The sequence below is a fragment of the Apteryx mantelli genome, chromosome 1, assembly GCF_036417845.1.
Source record: "Apteryx mantelli isolate bAptMan1 chromosome 1, bAptMan1.hap1, whole genome shotgun sequence".
NCBI classification, from domain to species: Eukaryota; Metazoa; Chordata; class Aves; order Apterygiformes; family Apterygidae; genus Apteryx; species Apteryx mantelli.
Window position 1 is genome coordinate 153,228,618 of NC_089978.1, and position 19,230 is coordinate 153,247,847.

At 44.9% G+C, this 19,230-nt stretch overlaps 1 protein-coding gene across 1 annotated transcript in view; it reads left to right on the plus strand.

Annotated features, from left to right (window-relative positions):
- Positions 1-11,287: 11,287 nt before the first annotated feature.
- Positions 11,288-19,230, plus strand: part of CACNA2D4 (calcium voltage-gated channel auxiliary subunit alpha2delta 4) — a 136,087-nt gene continuing 128,144 nt past the window's right edge. Inside the window, exons 1-2 of the mRNA XM_067307017.1 lie at positions 11,288-11,394; positions 16,777-16,858. Coding sequence (XP_067163118.1) covers positions 11,288-11,394; positions 16,777-16,858 — 189 coding nt within the window. The remainder of the gene's footprint in view (positions 11,395-16,776; positions 16,859-19,230) is intronic.

A 19,230-nucleotide genomic window follows, 5' to 3' on the forward strand; every position in this document is an offset into this window, starting at 1 on the left:
TATTTAATCCAAACTGAACTGCTCTTTTTTTGGAGAGATGATAATAGAGGTGATTTCATATTCCAATTAAATGTCTTTGGATGAGATTTCATATATGTTTTTAAAGGATTTCTGTTTCTTACATATATTTTGTATGTCTTCAGCATTGCTAAAGTATCTAAAAATGCTTTTCTATACAAATTATCCTTGCAATGCAGACAGAAGGAAATATTATCTCCATTTAAAATGGACATGAAGAGTGGTTACATAATGGATTTATCAAGGTCATAGAGGAAGTCGAGAGGCAAAGCAGGGGATTCTGATCCTCAGCCACAGCTCATTGGGGTCTCACTCTTTCTTCCATCCCTTAAAATTTTTTTGCAAAAAAACAGACAAATCCCGCAGTCCAGCCCAGATTGCTCTGCTTCTCAAAAGCAACAGTTTGTAGAGATCAGCATGCTGTGTAGGTAGGGAAAACTGGAAAAAGCAAGGAACAGCTAGAGGCAACAGCAGCAGCATAGTGCCCAAACTCTGAGTCCTGACAAATGCAGGATTTCTGAAGTCGTATTTCTTCCCTTAGCTGGTGGTATATGACCCAGCAGGAATCCCTTCCCCTTTCCCTTTCTCTGCAGCATCACACAGGCTGTGCAGGTCACACAGTTGAGGTAGCCTGCACTTGAGAGCATGGTATGCCTTATGTCTGCTGTAGAACAGAAGAATGAACAAAGCCAGCAGGAATGAACTAAACAAAGACAGTATTTTCGTATGCAATTCCTGTATTGATCAGAAAAAAAAAAAAATTACTGTTGCTCTGAAACGTACTCACTCCAACTGTGTAACAGAGACCACACTAGAGTGGCCAGTCAGTACAAGTTTCCCATTATCCTTCCTGTCCCTTTAGTATCTGCTCGTCACTCTGAGTCTCTGATGTGATTTGTGATGTGCTGCTGACAAAGCTGCTGTTGCTTTTCTTCCTTAGAAATGTTTTTCTTCTGCCAAATGGCTGCAGCAGCACAGTGGGAGTCCTAAAGGCTTTCTGATGGCCTGTCCAGAGGTGAGCAATTGCTACCGGCATTTCAGACAGGACAGAAATGGACAGAAAGTTCATTTTCAAGGGAACAGGAAACCGGAAAACATCCTGTTCATTAGCTACTTACTTACCTGCAAACGCAAGTTTGCCAGAACAAGTTGGACTATTGGGCTACCAAGATCTGTTCCTGCTTCTGTCCTTTGCCACCACGATCTTCATGCTTCCGAGAAATGACACCACCCAGTAAAGAACTGTTCAGCAGTGCTGAAAACCACTGTCAATGATAACATGTTTTCCTGGCTCTTGAACACAGGAACTTTTCACCCTGTCTACACTGAGCTGCCATACAAAGGCTGAACTCACAGTGTGTTTTCAAGCACACCGTCTATATTTGTTTCTACAGCTTATTGGCCCTGCATATGCATATACACAACTGGCAATTTTCTGGTGCTAATTACAGTTTTCTGTTTAGTTAATATGTGGGGTATCATTCTAAATCCAGTTCATCAGTGCTGTCTCACTGGAAACAGGAAACACACAGGAAAAGAACCCCACAGCTATTCTACCCTGTCAGCTTTCCTAGCCACCTGAAGCAATTAATTCCAAGGAATTTTTAGTTACATTAACCTAAAATACATCTTCATATTTCCATCTTATTCCATACTAGGTGCATTAGGTCATTTTTTTATATTACACTCCAGGTACCACCAGCAGTGTACTGTATTCAGAAGCATGCTGTGCCTCCATTCATCACTCTGGGAAAAATGTGAAAGCAGTCAGCTCCCTTTTTTTCTGATCACCCTCAACATGTTCATGTCAGTAAGGTGAGAAAGGACAACAGCTTGCCATTTGCTGCTGGAGACCTTCCTTGGAGGGAAGGCTTTGGAACTGAATAACTTCGCATTTTCTGTTTCTGCCTTAGACATGTAGACAAGGAGAAAGCAGCTGTTAGTAGAAGTGAAGCCAGAGATCAGCAGAGAGAAAAGAATCAGCAGAGCTCTGGAAAAACTCTAAGAGGCAAGTGAGAGCTTATGGCACTTTAAAGACAGGAAAAAGCTGACCAGAAATCAAGGACTTGCAAATAAAGACAGCAGAGTTTGGAGGTGCCCCAGCAAAGGATTTGCAAAGTCCTGGACACTCTTTACAACCCCAGAGTGTGATGAGGAGTGCTAGGATTTGGGCCTTGTGTACTGACCCCGTATTTCCAGAGCCACAGCCCAAGCTCAGGAATTCGGCTCCTAAGTGGTCTCAGTTTGCAGGGTGGAGGCACAAGTGTTGTAAGGAAAATTTGTTGAAACATGAGAGCAGGTGAAATGTCCTCGTAGAGGTGGCACTATGCTTTGAAGACTGTGAGGGGACAACCATAATGTTGTGTAACAGCATACACTGTAAAACCCAGCTGCTGTGTTTATTTGCAGATTTCCCTACAGCAGACCTACAGGGGCCCTTCATGGGTAGCTGACACTTAGCTGGATCTTACAGCTGGAAAGTGTGGGGAAATTAGAAAGTATGCTGGAAAGTATGACCTGCCTGTTATGACCAGTAGAGGCTGCTGCCCGTCTACCCCCCAGTTAGGTGCAGCAACTGTAAATGCTGACCCACAACTGGTGAGAGCCAGCATGTGGACCTGCCCCTTCAAACCAGCATTTTGCCAGCACTCCCGGGGGCCCCGTGCTGCCAGAGCAGCTTTGCTGGCTCCACCCATCATGATCTCTTGGATGGGGTCTTCATTTCTTGCAAAGTAATGCTTTGAAATTGGGCAAAGACTTTGCAGTCCAATAGCTTTTTAACTGTTGAGAGCAGAAGCGCTCCATCAAAATTACTGGTGTGCAAGCTGCAACAGCACACGCATTTCACTGCTGCCTGCTATGACATTTTGGGCCTTACACAGACGTAAAGTAGCTTAGTGACTGTCAGAATGTAATACTGTACGTTAGAGTACAAGGAAAGACAGGTAATGCTTTTTCTTTCCAGTGGATTTATAGACCTGGCGAGCAGACTAGATCCAGGTTTAAACTGCAGCTAGAAAAGAGAATCACTCCAAACTGAAAACACCAATTAACTCCAGCATCACTTGAATGAATTAGGCTAAGGTCAGAGCTACAGTGAATAACCATTGCTAATGAAATTTCAGTGCCGACCTGCCTACTTAATGCACATCAGATTTCAGAAGGAATCCCTCAGGGCACAACTGCTTGGCTTCTGTCTGAAACTTTAGGCGCCGCTGGCTCAGAAAGATGTTAACTTCAGCCTTGGTGCTGTGCTGACCAGAAGGCAGGCAGCTGCAATGTGTTTCTTTAGCAAACGGCAGATGATGTTAGACAGAGATCATGACTTGGAATAAGAATTTTCTTTTTTGTTACATTTGTATGCATGCATTTATTTGTTTGTTTATTTATCATTCTGGTAAAACTAAAATCCAGTTTTTGTAAGGGAAATCAAATGCATTTCTTAGATTTACTTCAAGCATGTTGTAGACATCTCTATCCCTGATCCATGTAAATGGTTTGCCAGGTCATTGCTGTCTCTTCACCGTCACACACACTATCCAGATATTGACAAAAGCAGGAGGGAGCAAAATAAGTGAGGTTGCTAGATATTGATTTTTTCAGACATATACTTTGCACACTGTTACACGTTCTAGCAGTGAGAGAGATTATTTGCTCTCATTACATATACACGTGGAGCAGGCTAAATCCTTGTGAGTCGCTCTTTCCCCTTGGATTGATGTTCTCATGGGCCAGCACCCATGTGGGGAGGAGACGCTTGCCAATATGCCGAGACATTAGCTGGAATGAGGGACTCCTGGCTCAATTGCCCAGGGCCAATAAGGGGTTACAAAACCAACATGAACTTCTCTCAAGAAATGCAGTGGGTGGCTTCTTCAGCTAATTTATGCTCCTTAAAGGAAATCAAACAGGGCATTTCATGATTTCCTATACACAACATGATTTGTATCTTCATCCTTTCAGGGCAGACTCACAGCATTAAAACCTCTGGAGTGGAGGAGAAATCTCTTTGAAGGCTCCTCTCCAAGAGAGCCGCTGTAAAATGTTGAAGGAAGGGAGAGCGCGTGTGCGCTATGAAAGTTGGCAAGTGACTGAACTAATTATGGACATGGAGGCAAATAAGGGTGACGGGAAGTGACTTGAACTGTAAGCAGAGGAGACACTGCTGGTACTGCCTTGTTCAGATGCCTCCCTCGCCCAGAGATGAAGACCATTCCCAGCCAGTCAGTTGGACAGTCTCAGGTCAGGGAAATACCTTTCACTCACTACGGATTAATTCAGGAACAAACTGCAGACTAGTTTAGAATGGGGTGGACCTGATGCAGGAAGCCTTGTGGAATCTTCCTTCAGCCTCTCTTTTTTCAAAACTGTCAGAGTATTTTTAATAACAATTGCTGGTTGCCTAAAATCACAAACATATTTTCATTAATATTCATGAAAGAATGGACTGTTTTATCTACACCTACATCTATGTGTGGTAAATGTATCTAAAGCCCAGCTTTTATCTTTAATCATACTGAAACTGATCATCTCTGATTTTTATGTGAAAAAATAGTCCTGTTTTCAAAGGGGAAAAGCATGAAATGTTTTAATTTGTGACCTAGAATTTTGGCAAAGCTGCTCCTTTCTGTGAAATCAAAAGGAAGGGAAAAAAAATAAAGCTTTTAAGATTTTTTTAATTGAGTTCTGAATATTCCAAAGATCCCAGCAATGTCGATATACATTTCTGCAGTAACTCTTGTCTGGACACTCAGTATCAGCAGCAAAAAGTAAAATTAACAGAAAAACTTTAAAAACATGAAAAATGTAGTTACTCGCTTGCTGTGCCTCTGTAGATCACCTGCTGAGTGAGAATACAGTCCCTGCATTTCCAGGGCAGCGTCCCCTGTCCTGCAGGCTCTGCTGTCTCCCTTTACGGCAGCGCAGAGAATTGCAGAGCACCCTGTATTTCCAATGCACTCTACAGCCGTTACCTTACGAATCCTCATAAGGACTGCAGCAAATAGGTGAGCTAGTAACCCCAGACCAAGAAGGCAAGTAACTCAGCTCTGCCCCCCTTATGCCTGCACCCTGACATGGGGACACCTAGGCAGGAGGGCCCTCCTTCCTTCTAGCCCAGCAAGGCTGGAACAACCCTAATTTGGCCCAAATACATCTGTCCTGATAACCTGGCAAAATCCTGAATCCTTATTAACACTCTGAGGAGGAAGGAGGTAGCATGTCCTCTGAACAGGCTCATTGCATCACACATTTAATGCGAAGGAATTGGCAGCACAAACGATGTTGCTATACGTGCACTGAGTCAAGTGTCTTTGTGGCTGTGCAGATTAGCAAAATAAGTAGCATCATTTATTTAGTCACTTGATGCACTGCAATTCCTGGGGCTCCCCAGGAAGCAGAGCTTCCTCCCTCGAAAAAGCTGTTCTAGTGCAGCCACTTTATCATGAAAGATTTTAATCCCTTTTAAAATGGGGTTTCCCTTCCTCCTAAACAAGTTCCTTCAGGTCATGTGGACTTGAAATGGAGAAGATTAAGTTTAACCCTTTGGTAGTAGAGAGATAAGGATAAAGCTAATTTTCTGTCCGGGCACTACCTTAGTGACAGCACCCAGGAAAGCTGCTGCTATTTGCTCACAGTTCTTCCCAAACTGAGTATATGCTGAATATCTCCTCTCCTCCCCTTCCCTTCCAATAGAGGGAGATGCTTCACTGCTCCATGTTTTTTATGCATTTTGCTCTCCCCTGGTGTGTCTCTCTGTGCTCTCAGTTTCCTGCTGCTCAGAACACTATGGATGCTGAGGATTTCAAATGCTGCTAGCAAAAAAAAATTTTTTTAATGCCTGTTTCATCTCAGAGTATTTAAACAAGTCTAAATTTAGCATAGAGCTGGGGAGAGTGGGGAAGGGAGGAAAAAAGCAAAGTAACCAGCCAAAGGCATTAATTAATATGATGCCTGTGTTGTTGCTTCTAAAAACAACAGGGAAAGCACGCAGCTCGCAGGTGACTGGATCTAGGAGCAGATATTTACAGAGCAACTGGGTGGAAGGTAGGGTCTAAAAGGACACTTTTGTCCAGTCATCCCCACTGATACCTGATGATGTTCTGGGGCCAGATATTCATCACTGCTCACTGCTTCTGAAGCAACCTGAACTGAAGAGTGTCAGTGGCACAACAGCTTCCTAACGAGCCTCTGCTCTGAGTCAGTCTGTGACACCCTGTATGTTCCCCCCAGCATTATACAAGGGTGCTGCTCTGCGGAGATCTCCATGAGGTTTCAGTATTCAGCTGCATTCCTGCAGTAAGCAGGCTTTTGTGTAACTGCGCTGTGAAGTCATATCAGGGTCTCCTTGTGAGCACCATCACTCATCAGCCTGGTTTCCGATGCAGAGGAACCCTTTCAGACTGTATTGAGCATTCCCCCTGCTGCCAGATGGTATTAAAAATAAGTTAACCCCAAACACTCCTGGGAGTGAGGGAGGTGTCGTCTTCCCACAATGATAGGTGAGAACGGGACACTTACAGTGACGGTGCTCACCAACACCACTACGATGTGCTGCAAATCATTCAGCTCTCAATGGCAGCAGCAGGACCCGAAATTCCCAGGTCCCAGGCACATTGCCAGCCATGCAGCCAGCCCATTGCTAGAGCAAAGAGTATCATCTACTGGCATCATTTCCCGGGCCTGAATGCGATCAGACCAGGAGGAAGGGCAACACACAGTTGTGGGGAGACTTCCCCAGCCTGTGACGAAGGATCGGCCTGCAGCACTGGCACTAATGCAGAAGAGAGGCTGCAGCCCTCTTCCCCTTCCCCGCTCACCTATTAAATCCACACCTCCTGCAAACTTGGCTTGCAAGTGCTAAACCTTTACAATGCTGAACCCTGATCAGAAGAGATTTGCATGACCAGCCATTAAAACCACCAATAAAAGTGCTTTTGTGAGAGCAGTTCTCAAAGAGGATGTTTGATCAGGGTAGAAAGAATCTTTTGTACCTAGATATGTATCTAAGGAGGCCTGCCATGAGAAGAGAGACATAAGTTTATGTTCTTAGATAAATACATCTGCTGTGAACAAGACCACATAGTTTATCCCCATCATTTCTTTAAGGAAAAATACAGTCTTTCTAGGATCATAGGAACTGAATTGTTTTAAATTATTTGAAATCAAAGCAAACAATTCTTATTAAACAATTATGTCCCAGCTGTTTTAAGTTCAGGACCATGATGGAACAAAGACTTACTTTGAGGTAGGAGGTAGTGGCAGGCACCCAGCAAGATCCCAATGACTCCAGAATGAAAAACAAATCAATACTTGTGATCTCCCATGTCTTCTTCCCCAGTCCTGATATCTACAGTGGAAAAGGAGCCTGATGCTCACTCCACGTGGGCCCCAAGACACTGTTCCAGAACATGCAGAAGATAGGAGGTTGCACCCCTGCCTCGCTGCATGGGCCAGCTGGAAAATCAATACCACAGGTGCCATGGGGAAGCAGTGTCTTCTGGTGACCAGTTTTAGCCAGAAAAACCTCCTGGAACAGAGGAGCGCATGAGCTTTATACCCAAGGAGTCTGAGACACTGTCCCATCTGCTCATCATCTCCACTAAGCTGCATACGCCTCTCTTTGCCATGTTCAAGGCCACAGCCATGTCCTCTGTTCCAGCTGACTTTCTAGCAAAGGGAGACTTGGTTGCTACAAAATGTACCTTACTAAGCAGTACTGCAGGGAGAGAGGTTGCCGTAAGAGAGTGTGCCATGCCCAGCAGATCTATCTACTCAGCTTTTTCTGATGCTCAGTGTAGAGTTTCTCTTTCTACATTTTATCCCATTCTTCTTATGTTTATCCTGCTGTAAGACTACATGTTAGGCTGCTCAGGCATTTCCAGGTTAGGGTCATCACATTAACGCATTAAACAAATGAGAATTTCTAGTGACTTTAATAAGTCACTAGAACTGCAGTCATACACTGCTTACACCAATGTTCTGATCATATTTGTTCTTTTGCTGGTCTTGACACTTGCCAATATCTTCTCATAACAAGATCATCCAAACTGAACTTAGGTTCTAGTCAAAACAGAAACAAACAGAGCTGGTATATCTTCCCTGTGTCTGTGAACACAGCACAAAATTGCACTGGCATTTTTTATAGCCCCATTATTTTGCAAATTTAGCTCTAATTTGGTGTACTGTCTTACCCCATATCTCTTGCAGCCTTCCTCAGGTTTTCATTCCCAGTTATTTATTTGTTTTCATTCTTTCGCATGGGATTCATTTTCTTTCCCCCTGTTAGACCCTGCTGTCATTTATCTCCTCCCTGCGGTCCAAATGCTCACAAACTGCAGTAGCTGAGCTCTGCAGAAGAATCTTGATGCACACTAATCCCATTAAAGGCTCTCCAGTCACCTGGCATTTCTCAGTTCTCTGTGCTATTTTCATTTTGTCTTTGAATCCCATTGCCTTGCAATTTCAGATCATTAAGGGGTTAAGTAAGCTATATCCGTTAGATGATATCCATTAAATGAGATAAATCCAAATAAAGGGATTTGGATTTCCCAGTTCAGTGTGTTGCTGTTTCTCATCGCCTTTTCTATCAGTGTTTCAGAGTTTTCCAGACACAGAGAGACAAGGTCTCTTGCCAGAACCCATTTGGATTAAACTGGGTCCCAGCTTCAAATAGCCCAAAGTAATTGGAAGGGTTAGTGAAAAGATCCTGGAAGAGTCACTCAGAATATCTATTTGCTTATGGCTCCCTGCAAAGTGGAAAGAAAATGCTGTCTAAAATGTTGATTTGCCTTTCTTCAGATCTCATTTGGGATTTTTTCAAAATGGGGATTTTTAACATCTCTTCCACAGGCAAGGAAGCTAGCCAGCACTGCACACTATCCCTCACTTTTAATCCTGGTAATCACAGAGAAATGAGACCTTGATGGCCAGTTTTTATAGCCTTCCCAAGAGCTATCTTCTCCTTTTGTCTGGATTCAGAGGAAGGAGGAGGAGGAGGTGGCAGAAGCCTGGCCCTGAGGTCCCCGGTCCCAGCAGCGTGAGGCCAGAGTCAGGGGAAGAGCAACCAGCTCTGCTGTAGCGTGCGACACATGCGCACCCCTTGGATGTAATGAGTATTTCTTGGAGGAAGGTGTTTCTCTGTATTGTTATCACCTTCTGCTTCCTTTTGGGGCAGTTTGGTTCCGTATTTACCCCTTCTCAGGGAAAGAGCCAACGTATCATATTTTGGCCATTGGAGAGAGAGAAATGCATTACTAAGATCCAGATCTATTCTGACTATTGCTTTCATTAGCTAACTATGCTGTTTGCTATACAGTCATGTGGTACTTTGAAGGCAGTGTCTCTAGAGTGTGAGTTTATATGTGTGGAATTGATTTTTTTGTAGATTTTAAGGTCAGAAAGAACCATTTTGTCCTTCCAGCGTAATCCTTTGCATAGCACAGACTTAAGAACATCATCTGGAAATTTCTGCCCTTCAAGCCCATTACTTCTGTTTGAATAATCTCATAACTTTTTAAAAGATACTCAAACTGGAGTAAAGACTGTAATAAATGAAGAAACCATCCTGTCCTGAGGTAAGTCATTCCTGTAATTACTTAATTGCTCACCCTGGACTTCCAGCCTCTTCACCATACAACTTAACCTCCATTCCATGTATCACGGGTTTATTTTTCCTTTCTCTATATCTTCTCTGTTTCTTCTGTTATCCCATTTCATGTGTGGCACCAACACTGCACCCAACAGCACATCTAAGATATGTCACTTAGTTTTACTTGAGTAGTTTCACAGTCAGTTTCCCCCTTCACATCCTTATGAGAACCCTAACTTGATCTATTGTGGCATTGCATTTTATCAAAGGTGTGAAAAATAATTGCAAGATATTCTAATAAATGGGTTAAGCCATAGCTATAGAGTCAAGCTGCTCAACAGGTTGCTCTAGTCATTTATAATCTTTCCACTGTTGTATCTGTAGTTATTCATAATTCATACTTCTCCTGATGATAATGAGCTTATAAATGTGCCCCTCATCAGAGTACGCCGTTTGCTACTTGCTGTTATTCATCTAATACAGCCATTGGTCCCTTGTGATTCATTGGTCTCCAGACACCGATTAGGGGATGGCAATCTCAACCAAATGTTGCCTGAACGGAGAGGTTTGACTATTAATAAATAATCGCCCACATTAGTAGGTGATCAGTTAACTGGCATGGGCCTTTTTTCATGCCATTTTTCTTTCTTGCTATCCATTTGCTTTCCTCTTGACTTGCTTGTAAGAGGTCTTCAGACATTACTTCTTAGATTACAAACCCTTTGGTTCAAGGGTTGGACCTGCGTTTGATGGTGCGTCATATACCAGGTCTGTGGCTGGGGTCATCGGTCCTATGCTAACCTAAGATACGGTGGTATTAACTCACTAGCGTCCCAAGAGCTGGAGCTGTGGGAGCCCTCCAAGCACCCCACACTCCTGGAGGCAGGTCAGCATTTCCAAGAGAGGGGACTCAGCTCGCTCCCTGGACCGCTTGCCCAAAGGCGCTGGGACACAGACCTGTGGCGCGTTGCTGGAGGATCCCCGACAGAGAGGAGGACGGGCAATGTGCAAGCATCCTCCAGTGCAGGGGGGGAGCATCTTCTGGGCAGGTATCAAAGGTGAGGAGGCTTTTGGGGGCGCATGTTGCTACCCCTTTAAAGCAGGCTTGGCAGTCTGATCTCTGCCTGGAGAAGCCAAGACCCGTCTTCAGGAATCAGAGTAATCCCGGGTGATTTTATCCCACTCCGCTTCCCTAAATCTGCTGCTGTTGCTGCTCTGCAAGGGGATTAGAGGGCTGGCAGTGGATCACGCAGACGCCGCGGCTCCCACCGGGCACTCCCGCCGGGCTCTGCTGTCCTTGCGGGGTGCTGAGCCGCACCGGACCCAGCACCCACGCAGGACCCCCCTGCCGAGGCTCCCCTCTGCACCACCCCGGAGAGCTCAGGGCGGGTTTTTGGCTGCACCAGAGACCTCGTGGCAGCCCCTCCAAGCCTGGCCGGCAGTGAGGAGCCGTGGCCCCAGGGCGGGTGGATGTAGGATCCCCCAAGGGCTCAGCCCCGCAGCAGCACAGCCGCTGGCCCCACGCCGGGTGGATGTAGGATCCCCCGAGGGCTCAGCCCCGCAGCAGCACAGCCGCTGGCCCCACGCCATGCCGGAGCCCACTGGCAACGTGCAGACACCGTCCCCCAGTGGCAGGACGGGCCGGGATCCCCCACATCTCTGCGGCTGTCCCTCCTGCTGATGGTTGGTGCGTGGAGGATGGGGCCCGGAGCCGCCCCGTGGCTTTTCCTCTCCCTCATCTGCCTCCCGCCTGCCACCAAGGCGCAGACGAAGATACCACTGGAGACGTAAGTGTTTGCCTCATGCATCACCCCCCAGCTCTCCCCACAGCCTCCTCAGCCCCCTCGCAGCCTCCTCCCGCCCTGCCACCTGGCCACCCCCTGCCCTCAGCCTCTTTGGGCTCTCAAGTGCTGGTTTGTAGCCTGCAAGGGACAATAAGGATACATAGCACCGGTCAGGATCTGGCCGCATGAGGTGCATGGGGCATCAGGTGAAGACACATCTCTTTGGCACATACAAGATCCAGATTGTGCAGTGTGAGCTTTCCTGCTCTTTTTACTATTATATATTGCTGGCACTGATCCCTTAACGCTGGTTTAGTGCACTGCACGTTCAAAAAAGCAACTTGTGTCCACATACGTAGCAGGTGTATGTTTAATATGTGCATATTTACGTGGATGGTGGATGGTGGCTACATAGAGGAAAGAGGCCATAGCACCTTTCCTTGCTTGTTCCTGCTCCATCTCACTGAAAAAGGGGGGAATCAGCTCTTTCCAAAGCTCTGGAGCGTACAAACAAGAAGCAGAGCTGCAGTACAAGGCATTCACAGCCACATTTCCTGCATGTGCTGCCTTTGGGTGTGGGCGGTAGCAAACATATAGAGAATTTTGATGCCCTTTTTGCATGTGGGCTCTTTGGGTGCCTGCAAGGCATCAGGGCACCCCACAGCTGTGTGCATGCCAGGATGTGCGAATGGCTCCTCCATCATGGTCGCGGCTGGAAAGCTGCTGCAAGGTGACACCTTTGTCAGCAGTGAGTCCCGTCCCGGAGCCCCCCAGGAGGCTAGGGGGTTTTGTCAGACAGAGTTTATAGAAGCCTCACCTTGTTAAGCTGATTTAGACAAATTAAATCCTTTAAGGATTGAAAACCTGTCAGCAACACTGTTGGTAAAAGTTGTTGTGGGGCAGTTTCTCTGGAGAAGAAGAGCTGGGCCATATCCGTCCGCATAGGACAGCGGGTTTAGCTTGGAGAGGACACAACGTTGTCCTCAAGTTTTAGAAAGAGGTATGTTGGCTACACCAACCAAGGTGAGCCAAAGTCCTTTCCTGAGATTGAAAAAGCTTTTTGTATTCAAAAAGTGCCAACAAGACCCTTGCAAATTTGCTTGCCAGTGTGGCACGCTTGATGCAACCAAGCATTGCACTGGCTCCTTGCCACTTTCAAGGGTTTTATCGACGGGATCGCAGGAAATTTTGCCACTGGCTTTACTGTTGGCTGCGCTATCAAATCCTTCCTCAGCTCAGGGCTTCTGATTTGGGTTTCATAAGAAGGATGCACAGGTTATAGAGCAGTCCTTAGCCTTCCGCACACCTCTGCCTTTCTGTGAAATTACCTTTGCTTCCATGTGGGACTGCCTTCGATTTACAGCAATCTGCATTTTCTTAAGTGCTTCTGTCAGTAAATATTGGGTGATGGTAAACAAGACTTTAAAAGTCCATCTAAAAGGAACTTTGCAGCAAAAGAAGCAGTTTGTTCCAAAATATATTTCCCTCTTGCTCTCATTTCTCTGTAGAATAAAATTCAACCTCTAATAATTTCAAACTGTGTAAAGTAAAAAGCAACTTTCTGTGCCCAGAATAAATACTGCATAGAAATACCTTTTGGTCTTGAAATCTGTGGCATTAAGAAGACAGCCTGTTCTTTCTGCTGTTTTTGCCACTGCATACAAGTGCAGGGATTACAGGCAGGCACTCTCTGCTCAAATCCTTTTCTGATGTGTTTGGTTATAATGTGATAGCCCTTTACTACAGAGAAAACAGTTACATCACTTCACAGAATTTGGAACTTATTCATGTACAAGAAAAAAGAAAAAACAATGGAAAAAGATCTTCTCTCCCCTGGTACCAAAACCAGACCAACAGCTGAATTAGTCCCTGGTGTTTCATATTCACGCATGAATTTGACAAAAGCACAAAGTTGCCCCTTTGAAAGAAATTTCAGTAGAAGAATACATTTGCTAGGGGACAAAAGGGAGTAGGAAAACGGACCTGCTCTATAGGTTACACAAGGACATTTTGGGGACACCAAACTAAAAGCTTTTAAACACCAGCTGGGTTCAATCACCGTTAAGTGACACAAAGCTAAGCAGGCCTGTGCTGCTCACTGTGTCATGCCTGGCTTTGTGGCAGTGTACTCAGTTCTTTGCCAGCTTATTCAAATCTTTGCAAAACACACTCAGCTTTAACCCTCATGGTGCAAAGATCTGCTCAGTCAATTATTATTTCTGAGGTGCAAGTTCAGCACAGAAACCACCTCCCCTTTTTCCTGACCACCCTCTGCTTATAAGCTGGTCATGGCATGGGCAGCTGTGAGATCTGTGAGGGTTTGGGGCTGGCTGCTCAGCCTTTGCTTGTTGGGTACTTGAAACATAAGGAAATGCTGGCGGGATAGGTGCAGACCAGCCTGGTGTGGCCTCTTTTGACTGCCCCTATCGCCTCTGTACATCTGCTCCTGAGTTCTGGGAGCCAGCAGCCTTAGATGAAATATCTCTGCAACCTGATGAATTTTACACTGACCTTTTCTCTTGTTGTTTATGAAAAGACAAAGAAACCTATTTAAATTCAGCAGACTGCCCTTAACCTTCCAGGACTCTAAGACCACTCCCTTCCATGGCAAATAATTGTCTTTTATATATGTAAATGCCAGTGTATTTCTGCCTCTTCACTTGCCTTCTTTTCATCTTCCATGAAATACCACCATACCTTTTCAATTATCTGCTTTTCAGTCCTATCCCAGAGGGCCCCAGGACCTTTGTGCCCTCTCATTCTTCCATTTCCCCTAACTTTCCAATCATTACTCTAAAGTTGCCTCTCTCTAAACCTCTCTCTGTGCTTCCTTCTTCCTTTGGTCCTTTTTGCTCCCTTTGCCTCTCCCAAGGCTTGTGGGTTTTGCAGCATGGCACCTTGCAGAGCTGCTTCAAGGACATCAGCAGAAATAGTGGCCCCAGAGCCAGGGTGGCAGCTCAGAAGTAGCTGTGGAGGTCCTGCCCTGGCCTTCACATGCCATGCCAGAGCTGTGCCCTGTGGCCTTGGGCAGGCTGGGAGTGTGCTCCTAGTCTGAGCATTCACCACCTAGGAGACTGGCTTAGCAATGGTGAAATTACACAAATCCTAACTTTTTTTTCCCCGAGTTCTTCTGTTACTGGAATTTCAAGGTTGACATATTTAGTCTTCTTTTGCCATAGCCTCAAAGACTAAAAAATTAACTTCCCTTTTCCTGTTTTTATGAAAGCCAAGAATGCCGAGTAATCCTGTGGCACTGGGACTTGAGGATTTCAGAGACAAGTAGTTCTGTGAGCAGCAGAGCTGCATTTTCTATAAAATTGTGTCTTGTGGTTGGCTTCTCTAGTGACTGATAATTGCTAAGCTCATATTGCAACCCCTTTTCCTCAATAATAGCATCTTTCTGCTGAATCTGCCCATCTACACACACTTGTCAGAACTTAATATCACTGACTCTCCTACCCTGCTGGGCAGAAAAATTATTAGGACTGGGAGGATAGAGTCACATGCAGAGCCACAGACACAACACAGAACAGAAAAAGCAGGATCACATGTGCCTCATTCCTTTCAGCAAACAGGGTAAAAACAAGTCTCTCTGCTAGAATTACTACCCCAAGCCTCATGCTTAGGTTTTCGCTTTCTACAGTAAAGGATGAGGAGACCTGAAGAACATTGGTTAATATCAGCACAAAGTATCTCGCATATAAGAGTTATAAACTAACATCAGCAGATGGGCGTCAAGTTAAATGTCGACTTAGAGATCCTCAGACCTCATGCCTCAGGGAACAAGTTGGTCACTGCAAGAATCAGGAAAGAATTTCGTGGGGTCCTATGCTCCCTACAACCGTTTGCAGCATATTTCTTTCCCCTTTTTCTGTTTTCCTCTTTTTTTCTAGGCTTTCTAAAAATAACTCTGATATGGGACAATAAATCCTGGCTTCCTAGCAAATACCTGTATTCTTTTTGGTCTAAGAATGAAATGAAGAGATAAAAGCTCTGGCTGTCAAAATAGGATGCAGAACACAAAGCCCAAAAAAAAATTTTGAGTTGTTCTTACTGATTTCAGCTGCTGTCAGTGCCAGATCACACTCAGTGGTTAGAAATGAATGCCTCGTTGCCAATTAAGGAGTGATTATAAAGGGTACCTATTCTGCTTATGCCCTTTTTGGAGTTAGTGGAGAGAGGTGCAGTACAAAGCAGGAGCTTTACATGTGGTCTAAATCAGCCCCTGTAACTGCTGGTCTGCCTCCGTTCACAACAGGGGAAACTAAACAGATAGGCTTTTCTAGGCTGAAGTTATTGTTGCGATTCTTCTGCCATCGCTGCACTGGCTTTGCTCCAGAGCTCATCTTAACAGTGGCTGTATTATTCTGCCACAGAAATGGTGCAGTGCATTGGACAGTCAGGCCCTGGGGTTAAAGTCTGCTTTGAGCTGGGAGAAATCTACTGAAAGCCATAGGTAAGGCTCTCTATCCTGTAAATAAATAGCATATTCTGATAAGTGGAGAAGGCCATTTATTCCATTAAATAAATCTCTCCTAAGTGAATCCCTGTTAAAGGAATTGTGTGTAGGTGGAGCTGCCTAATGTGAATCATGTAGTCGATTTCTGATGAAGTCTTCGGTCAATTACAACAGCCATCTATTCTGATTTGAGTGGCTTGGCATTCAGGCTGCTCTTCAATGTCTGGTGTTCTCCATGAGCTATTGCTAACATCAGTTATTTACAGGATGGCACAAACTGGAGTAATGTTTTACAATGACGAGATACAGAATCTACTCAGGCATTATCGAGCCATAGTATCTCCACTGATAGCATTATCTTCATTCAGCTCGCTAGCCTCTGCCCTGTAAACTCTAGGAACCGAATTGAAGAGATGGATCTTGACAACTCCTTTTAGGCCTGAGATTTATTTCTGTTTAGCAATCTTAAAATTAGGTGTCTAGACCATCACCCTAGCCTCCTTCTGCAAAGACAAATGGGTATCTCCAGAGAGCTATTTATTTCACTCTACTAACAACAGAGGAAACCAGATGATATGTAAGACCAAACACACAACTCTCTCACCTCTAAAGTTAGGTGAGATAAACTCTATCCTCTGATACAACAAGAGGTGCCTGAGACTACCAAAACTCACTGTTGCTCCTTGCTGACTAATGTCATGGGGAGAACGTCCAAAATCAGTGATTGCCTCCTACCTTACTGCTTGTTTCACTGGCAGTCTGGGGAGAAAGGGTTATCATTGTCACTATAATGGGTGAGAAGAAACATTGAGGATTTCGTGCATAGGAAGACAGATTTTTCCCTGTTTACTCCCTGGAATTAAGTTCTGCCTTTGAGTTAGAGGTTATTACCTATTTACACCGAATTTTCTCTTTTCTCCTTTTAGGGTGAAATCTTGGGCAGATGCCTTTGGTGGGGAGCTGTACTCCATTGTGACTAAGTATTCAGGCGCTCTCCTATTACAGAAGGTAGGCAAAAGCTGCAAGGATTTCCTTGCCTTCACATGCTCTTCCCATGTAGCCTTCCAGATTTCCCCTCTGCAGAAGACTTACAGTGGAAAAAGGCAAAACAGAAAGGTCTCCAGCTAACTTTCAGAACCATGGGACTTCACGTCCACAGGAACAGAATAGTTCCCCCCAGCTATACTGAACTAAAGAAAATCTGATCTATCTAACTCTTCTCCTGCTGTTATTAGCCATGACCAAATGCCACCTAAATTGCCCCTGCTTTTTTTTAATGCTTTTTAACAGTATTCCTCACATTTCTCCCCAGTCATTGTTCCACTCCCCGGCACTGACTCTTCGCTCCTCCCTTCCTAACTGCATGTCTCTCCCTCCCTCCCTCCCTCCCCTCCTGTTCATCCCTCATCTGCGCTTCATCACCCTGCCTCTTTCTGCCTCTTTCTGCCTCTTTCTGCCTCTTTCTGCCTCTTTCTGCCTCTTTCTGCCTCTTTCTGCCTCTTTCTGCCTCTTTCTGCCTCTTTCTGCCTCTTTCTGCCTCTACCTCAGCTGGTATTCCTGTTTATTTCTGCTGCCTCATTTATCTTCCTCCAGGCATTCATCAAGTCACACCCCCCTTTTTAAATCTTGCCTTTAAAACCATCTTTCCTCACTTCCTCTTGGACGGCGTCTCTGAGATGGATGTCTTGGCAGGGCTGGAAGCTGTGACCTCCAGAGGCAGATTGCTGCCTCCCTTTCCTGCCTGGGGCACCCAGTTTGCTAATCAAAGACTGAGCAGCACCAGCCTAAAGTCTTTGTCAGCATTAACGGGTGCATCTCCAGGGACTTTAGCTGAATTTTCCTGTTTGCAGCTGTAGAGAATTTGCCCTATTACCTTTTTGATTTCTAAAATCGGAGATGAATGGCTGGTGTGGGCTCAACATAACAAACAATGTAGCTTGCGGTTTTCCTGTAGCATAGCTAATAATTAATAACTATCTGACGCAAGGAATTTATTCTAGCATTGCCTGCTCCTCTTTCACTCTTTGTGAACTCTGCATCACTGCCAGCAGGGCTGTATTAATCAGCCTCTCCTAAGCGCTGCCCAAGAGGCCTGATTGCTGCCAGGCACATCTGAGAGGATATACTTCCTTCTCTATCTCATGTGGCTATCCAGTTTCTTTTCTTTTCTTTTCTCTTTCTCTGATCCTTCTTTTCAACATAAGCCATGCATTGTGTCTTAGGCCCTTTAGGTATCTAATTTTTGTCCTCTGAATAGTAATAATACCCACATCCTAGTGCAAAAAGGGATGGTTTGACTTGCCTTGCTACTGAGCCCTCTAATTCCCTGTTCCTAGCATGCTAGGGAGGAAGGGAGAGGCTTCTGCAGTGTTGCCTTTGCCAGACTTGGCAGAGAAACATCTTCAGTATTTGTTGCAAAGGTCTATACTGACTATTAGTCCTTTTTACGAGGAACGTGCCACTATGCAATAAAAAACTGTCAGTGTTTAAGAAGAATGTGCCACTATGCAATAAAACATTGTCAATGCTGACGTAGGTACTTCTTGGCCTAATCATGAGGCAATCATGGTGTGATGACATAGCAGGCAAAAATTTGGCCTTTAGCAGTTTTGATGATGCTTCTGCATTGCCTATTTCTCCATGAAGTCCGCAGAAGGTAGTGTCAGAGGCAAAGCAACCCGATACAGCATCTCTGGGCACCTGAGGTCCAGTGGGCAGGAGATGGGGGTTATTCAATACTCAGATATTTGTTTCTGATACTGTGTAAGTATTTGCTGTCTCACAGAAAGTCCATAAATACTAGTTTTTCTAAAAGATGGTAAAGGTTCATCTGAAGAAGTTCTGCTGACAATGCCTTCTGACTGCTTCAACACAGCCAGCCTGTGCTGCTCCTGTGGCTATTTCTACTAGCAGATTAAGGGAGTTCACATTCCTTAAGGTCCAAATGTTATTGGGAATAAGGAGAAAAGGATTTAGCTTGAAAATACTAGCTTCATGAAAGGCAACAGCAGAGGCCAGGGAAAGCAACTGTGGCACTGAGGTGGGTGTCAAGATAGCTGTGGTGTTTTTGCTCTCTGGAGACATTGTACCCAGTCATTTCACCTCCTTCTGTCCACACTAAATGTTTTGTCTGCTTGAATCTTAATCCCTTTGGGAGAGGGGCTATATGGGTCCTCTAAATGATACTTACAGTACCACTAAGAACAACAGTCATGACATCCAACTCTTCAACAAAAATTCACAACTGCCAGGGCTTTTGATATAATTCACTAGAAGCAAAGAAAATTGATTTCTGACCCAAAAGAAGCCTGAATCTAATCAAACCCAATCTAGTATTCGTGCTGAGATAATTCAAGGGAAAGCTTTATTTTCCTGGTGAC